This window comes from Piliocolobus tephrosceles, chromosome 8 (genome assembly GCF_002776525.5).
Source record: "Piliocolobus tephrosceles isolate RC106 chromosome 8, ASM277652v3, whole genome shotgun sequence".
NCBI lineage: Eukaryota > Metazoa > Chordata > Mammalia > Primates > Cercopithecidae > Piliocolobus > Piliocolobus tephrosceles.
The window spans coordinates 131970712-131977509 of NC_045441.1; the positions used below are offsets into that span (position 1 = coordinate 131970712).

Consider the following 6798-nt stretch of genomic DNA (forward strand, 5'->3'; position numbering starts at 1 on the left):
CCACCTATGAGTGAGAACATGCGGTGTTTGGTTTTCTGTTCTTGTGATAGTTTAGCAAAATATTCTTTTAACCAGTTTCCCTGCACTCTATCCCCATCTATCCTTCTTGATGCTGTTGAGATAATCTTTCCAAATGGCAAATGCAAAAGTCCAATGGGTCCTTAAATGCTAAGGATAAGGAACACAGAAGCTCTTTAAGGTCTTTGTGCAACTACTTTTCCACCCTCTGCATGTCTCACCCACTCCTTAGACCTGGCATTTTGGTCTCATCCTGTCTCAGCACTGCAGAGCACACCATTCTCCCTATGTCTGTGCCCACGGGGCTCTTTCCTTCTAGAATCCAACTCCCCAGCCCCCAGTTCATTGTGTCTTCTGCACCGCCTATGCTTAGAAATACGCCTAGAATGGTGTAGATGCTCACTGACACCATCTGTAGAGTGAGTGAATCAGCAGCAATGCCAAAAGGTGGTTTGACTTAGCTGTTCCTCCTTATTATTTTCATCAGCTGCCCCCTAAGCCAACCTTCAGCAAGCATGTACAAGTGAAAAATAGAACACTTGGTATGCAAACGCAGCTTCAAAACAAGTTTTCTACATTCCCTTCATCACCACCACCACATCAACCATTTGCACAAAGCTGTCCTCTCTAGATACCCTAGATTGGGGGAAAAACAATCGCTAGCACCACACACACATATACAGATGCACGGAAGGTCTTCACTCTCTCCTGTGGCCTTACTTTTATTTCAGCATCTTTCACTGGGTGCTGTAATTGCTATGTATCTGTGTCTCTTCCTCTATGCTAAGAGTACTCGAGGGCAGAGACCAGCCACTAACTCATCTTTATATTCCTTCCCTGCCCTCCTCCAATATGCTGCCACGTTTGTGTCCCATTTTGACCAAATATGTGAATGATTGATGGCAAATCTAGAAATGGGTCCGAGAGAGCACCTTTTCCAAGTCCAGAGTTCTACTTGCTGTATCCTAGATGTTAGTGGTGGTATAGTCAGTGGCAGGCTCAAAGATTTCCCTTTGGTCCCTACGCATCTCTGAAGCTACAAGTGTCCCCCATAAACCTCCATTTCCTATGAATTCATTTTTCAACCTCTGCTGACACTCATAGTGGCCTGGGGAAAACAAAAAGCTGCTGTCAGACCCAGAGTTGCTAGCATTACCAAATAAAAATACAAGATGCTCAGTTAGATTTGAATGTTAGATGCACAATTTCTTTTTAGTATAAGTATGTCACGTGCAATATTGGGATATACTTATACTAGCAGCTTATTTGTTATCTCAAATTTAAATTGAACTGAGTGTCCTGTATTTTATCTGGCAACCTAGCCAGACCACACCCTGCGTGAAGAACCAGCTTATGACCCAACCCAGCAAGGTTTGTAGAGAACTAGCCTCCTCTGTCTGCAAACTCCAGAATCCAGCAAAAAGGGGGGCCCTGCATGTGGATGGGTTTTGAAGGTGTCCGGCCCAGCCATTTCTTGCAATAACCTCATATGCCCACAAGGGGACAGCACAGAAAGCCCTAGCTCACCTGCTTGGGAGTAAGGCTGACCTCAAAACACCTGACTCTCCTTGGGTCCCTGAAGGAGGTGCACAGAGCCGATCTATCCAGAGATTCCTGCGCTTGGGGGATCAATAGATTTTTCAGTAGCAACTCATCACGGGAGTTTAGATCACAACACGGGGGTCAAGGGCAGGGACACGGCTAAGCACCCTGCACAGGACAGCCCTCACTGCAAAGAATTATCGTGTCCAAAATGTCAATAGTGCCAAGGTGGAGAAACCCTGATTCAGAGGTACAATTATTCATAATCCGTTTTAGAATGAGGAGTCTTCACTGTAAAAGGAATCAGAAATATCGTACACATAAAAATGTTTTCTTATGGATCATTAAATACTCAACTAAGGGAGAAACGAAAAAAAAAGAAAGAAAGAAAGATGAAGCCTTTTAAGCTCCCACTGATGAAGTAGTCAAAAGAGATTATAGAGCAAATCTGAAATTGTAACAATATGAAGGTATTTTCAGGTTCTAGAATGTTTTCTTTTACTAGGCAATTAATTATAATAAAATTGAATGGTCTAGTTGAACATTAGGGTGGTGAAAACCCAACTAAGGGGTTCCTGGCACAAAATCTAGCACATTATTGAGCAAACAGATCAATGACTTCTCTCTCAGGGTTGCCTCTGGGCCACCAGGGAAAGATTCCTGACTTCCTCTCTCCATCTCCTGCACCCCATGCCCTCATCTGCTCCTCCATCCTTGAAGATATGTGCACTCTGTGCAGGGGTCCAGATTGGGTTTTAGTTGCTGGGAAAAAAAGGCAGGATCACAAGACTCTTGAGAAAAGTTCAAATAAGATTTTTAGAGCTAGAAAGGCCCCCAGAAATTGAGTCAAATCTGCTCATGTAACAGCTGGAGGAAGCAAGTCAGAGACAGCCATGATGCGTGCCCCACTGGTCATTTCTTGGTCGCGATTCTCAGTGTTAATCAGGGCTGGAAGAGGAGTTAGAGAAGACAGGCATAGGTCCCACTGGTCTCACCACAAATACCTTTCCCACCAGCGAGTGTGCCCTCTGGGCAGGGCTGGTGCTGGTACACAACAGGGCTGCTCGGAGTGCATGGCTCCTTGCATTCCTGGGTGGATACAATGCTATGTGGGGGAAGTTGATGGACCCTCTCATTCCTGCAGCATCTCACTCATTATCACTTTTGCTCTTTACAACCCTCTAACACCGGCTGAATAGTTCTCCCATGCTTCAGAAAAGGAAACTGAAGCGGCATAATCAAATCATTGCCAGAAGATCACATGAAGTTAAAGGCAGGATGCCTGGCCAAGAATCCAGCCCCAGGCTCTGACCACTAAATTATGTGGTTCTTCTAGTTTTATGGCTCCTCCTGATTTTTCTTGGAGGTTAGGGGGGCAGGCCTGAGCAGTGACCACAGATGAAGGAAAGAGCGGTAATGTGTGGGGTGGAGGAGGCATACATTGGGCACTTGTGAGCCACCTCCCTCCAGCTCATGTTCCTGGCAGTGGGGATGAGGAAGCCAAAGTGGTTGTTTAGAGATTTGGAATCGGCTGCCATCCTAAGTGCCATAGCTCCTTTTGTACACATGTCTATCTGCGCATTTGCAAGTAGGCATGTATGTAAGTATTTACCGTAGCAGGCGAGCACAATATACCAGAGAAGCCCAGGGCTGACTTTTCAGACCCTTGATTCACATATTTCATGCAGGCATTTAACCCTAAGAAAAGCTCCAACAAGCATGGCATTCCCTCCAAATTGCTCCTTAGATGACGAAGTGTCAGCATATGGGCAGGAGTATGTTCAGGTTAAGCAGCCACTATGAAGCTGCCGAGGACACCCCACAGCAGCCGAAATCAGATCTCACACTTCCTCCTCTATGCTTCCAGAACACTCATTTATACCCTTCTAGTGATGTCCACCTAAGCTCACCTTTAGCCCAAGTATGTGCCTATCAGTAAACTTTGCTCCTAGGCATGAGAACTCCCTGAGAGCAGGGACTGTGCCACGTTCATTTGCTGCAGAAAGGTGGAGTGTGTTTTGTTCAATAAATGTGTAATGCATTAAATATCAGGAAGTGAGAAAATCCAAGCCCAAGGGAGAGATGACCTGGAAGACATGGGAGAAAGTTGAGAGCTTGACTTGGATCTCAACAATGTAGATTTAAGCAGAGGGGGCTCCATGCTAAGCCCCAAGAAACGTCCACTGTAGAGAGAGGAGTTTTGGGTTACCAGTCATCCTGGAGAGACTCAAAGCCTTCCTTTCCCACTAGACCATCCTGTACCCCATGGAATCCCACCCAATCCCACCCCACAGTTCTCCCTCTGAGTCCCCTTTGGAACAAAGTCAACTTCATTTACTTGCTCTGGGGTTCTGAGCCTGCCCCATTCATAGGGGGATAACAGGACCCACCTTCCATTATTGTTACAGGGATGACAGAGATAAGGCAGGTGGTAGTATCTAGTACAGCACTGGGTTCTCAATCATTGTGTGCTCCTTTCTTCCATTAGCTCACCCCTCACTTGTCCATATTGTTCCTATTTACTTAGTCATCCCATGTTTATCTCAGTGCCCCCATGCCTTCTCTTTAGTTGACGGCACAGATTAGGAAACTCCCCTTGCAGGCAATTTCAGCATCCTTCTGGGAAGTGCTCACCCAAAGGAGAGTCATTGCTCTGGACACCTGATATCCAGGAAGAAGAAGACCAAGAAAGTGCAGAGGCCAGTGGGGAGATCAGGGCAGGGAGGGGGGAATCCCTCCCAAGGGTGACATCAAGCCTTTCTAGCCAAAGGCTGCAGAGGCAGCCCCCATATGATCTGAGGAAAAGTAGGGGCAGACAGGACATGCGGAAGCAGCCTATTCTCAGCCAGACTCAGCTCAGGGCCTCCACTCTGCTCTCCCCTGATATCCCACACAGGGAATCTCCACCACCCCTTCTAATCCCCCAGGCCTTTCTGTACTCTGTGCCTGGATCCCCTGACCCTGGGGTCCTAAGAGTGGGAAGAAGATGAGTGAAGCCAGTGAGGACGACCTACTCTCTAACAACAATGCCATTCTGTTGCCCCAAGATGTCATCAGCCAAACATGTGCTCCAGTCCCCACTCTCCCAGGCCTTTGGGGTAGAGGTGGGCGGCTGGAGTGAGAGACGGGAAGCCACAATTCACAGAAGGAGACCATCCCCAGCCCAGAATCCTTCAGCAAAAGAAAACACAGGGGCCTCCAGGAAGCCTCCCTGATCAGGCTAAAGCAGGCTCTTACTCCTGGGGACAGGAAAAACCCAAAGACACAAAGACTTCAGGCTTTCCTCTATGAACAGACATAGTATCTGCCTCCTTTGTGACCCAGGGAAAGCCCCAACAGGCAGGACTTCTTTCTAGCATGCCGCCAACTGGGTAGGGAACTCTATTAGAGACCTTGAAGAAGAGACCACATGCAGGGATAGCCCCGAGTTCCGATTCCCTGCTCCTCTCCGGCTCTGTACTCTAAGCTGTCATGGTGAAGAAAGCAGCACATGGGTTTAGGAAGTTTTCAGAAGCTGGAAGCAGCCAGTGAATTTCCTTAGGGCTTAAACTCTAGAGTCTCGCTTTCCACCACCTGAATGCGGGAGAGCACAGGTCCTCAGAACATCTGTTATTTTGACCCACTTCCCCCACATCCCCACGCACATTAAGAGAGAGAAATAAACCTCAAGGTTGGGTTTGAGCTTTGTGGGTCTTCATATCCCCCCAGTGCTGGGCAAACAGTAAGGCCTTGGTCAATGTCTGATGAGACAAATGCATAGGAATGGTAACTTTTTTTCACATTTTGTCTTATTTTCTGGTTCCTGGTGTCTGCGGTTCTCCCTGCTTCATTCATTCAATCGTTCACTCATTCCTCCATGCGAACATATGTATACTATGTGTTCCTGCCAGAGAGACTGTTCTAGAGGCAAGCAGTCGAGATACAGAAGGCATTGTCCTCATCTGCCATCCCCTCTTGTCCCCTCTTGGGTGTAGGGGCTATGATGTTCTATCCTTACAAGCCCCAGCAAGACGCCTGGCCCTTAGGGAAGTACTCACAAAAGGCATGCAGAATTGAATTAGATCTTAAGATAGTAAACACCTGTGCCCATCTCAGCCCCATCCTCTTTCACCAGCCTTACAGGCTGAGGCTCTTGAGACAGAATGCTCCCAAGGAGCCAGTCCGGGCCTGGGAGCACCATCTGTCCAGCCAGAGGTGCCAAACAAAGATGGGAGGTGAGGGAGGGGTGAGGGGTAGAGGTGCAGACCCGGGGAGGTGGGAAGGGAAGCAGACCAAGGGGGCTTTACCTCTTCTGTTGCAGCAGGTTCTGCTCATCTCGGCTCTGGGCCCAGGACTCCCGTCTCTGGAACCATCTGCAGAACTTGCTCCACAGGCAGAGAATTAGCCCTTTCTCCTTGGGCAGTGACAACCCCATGGGGTGTAGGGCCGGCTCCTTGGGGGCCTGAGGCCCAGGCCAGACCCTGACGGGACTCAGCCTTGGGGCCACATCAGCCCCCCCAAGGGCCGGCCCGCCCTCTCCCTGTAGAGGTCCCGTCTCCTGTCTCCCGCCTTCCTGATGAGTTCCTTGGGAGTCTCCCAGCTGCCCCAGCCAGTCTGGAGAGGGCTGTGAGTTTGTTACACTTGGCAGAGCCAGCCAGGACTCTGCAGGGCTGGCCTGTCCTGTCGGGAGCTCCTGCTGGGAGTGAGCAGGAGGAGCCAAAGCTGCATGGACACTCCCTCCCTCCTCCCAAATTACCTGAGATTTAAAGAGACAGGCCAGCCACAGACCTGCCTACCAAGGGGGCCTTGTGCCAACTCCAATTCTTTCTTCACCCAGGGCTCTCTCCCTGCCCCCGGGCCAGTCACAACCGGGGAGGCCTTCAGAGAGACTGGTGAGGCCTCGCTTGGACGTCAGAATACCCAGTGGCCTACCCTGAGAGACTCTAGGCAGTGAGAAAGGAGGGGAGGTGTCAGGGCAGGCCCATTCCCAGGGTTGAGGGCTCCCAGGAGGGAGCGCCCCACTTTCCCACAGTGCCTCTTCTGCCGGCCACCTGCCTCACTCTCTGCCTCCCCCTACTTACGTCCTGGAGAATTCCATTTTCTGGACTCTTCCAGTTTCATTCTTGCCAGGCCCAAAATAGGTATATAAATTGTGACGATTCTCAGTTCTCCCAGACTTTCCTCTCAGTCCCCATCACCCAAAGTTTGCTTTGGGTCAGCAAACTTTCTGGAAGGGCTGATAGGAAATGTAAAGATGTT

At 49.2% G+C, this 6798-nt stretch overlaps 1 protein-coding gene across 1 annotated transcript in view; it reads right to left on the reverse strand.

Annotated features, from left to right (window-relative positions):
* The window catches only part of TRPV6 (transient receptor potential cation channel subfamily V member 6), a 15843-nt gene extending 9646 nt beyond the window's left edge, over positions 1-6197 (reverse strand). Inside the window, exon 1 of the mRNA XM_023184933.1 lies at positions 5847-6197. Coding sequence (XP_023040701.1) covers positions 5847-5974 — 128 coding nt within the window. The 5' untranslated portion in view covers positions 5975-6197. The remainder of the gene's footprint in view (positions 1-5846) is intronic.
* Positions 6198-6798: the final 601 nt, after the last annotated feature.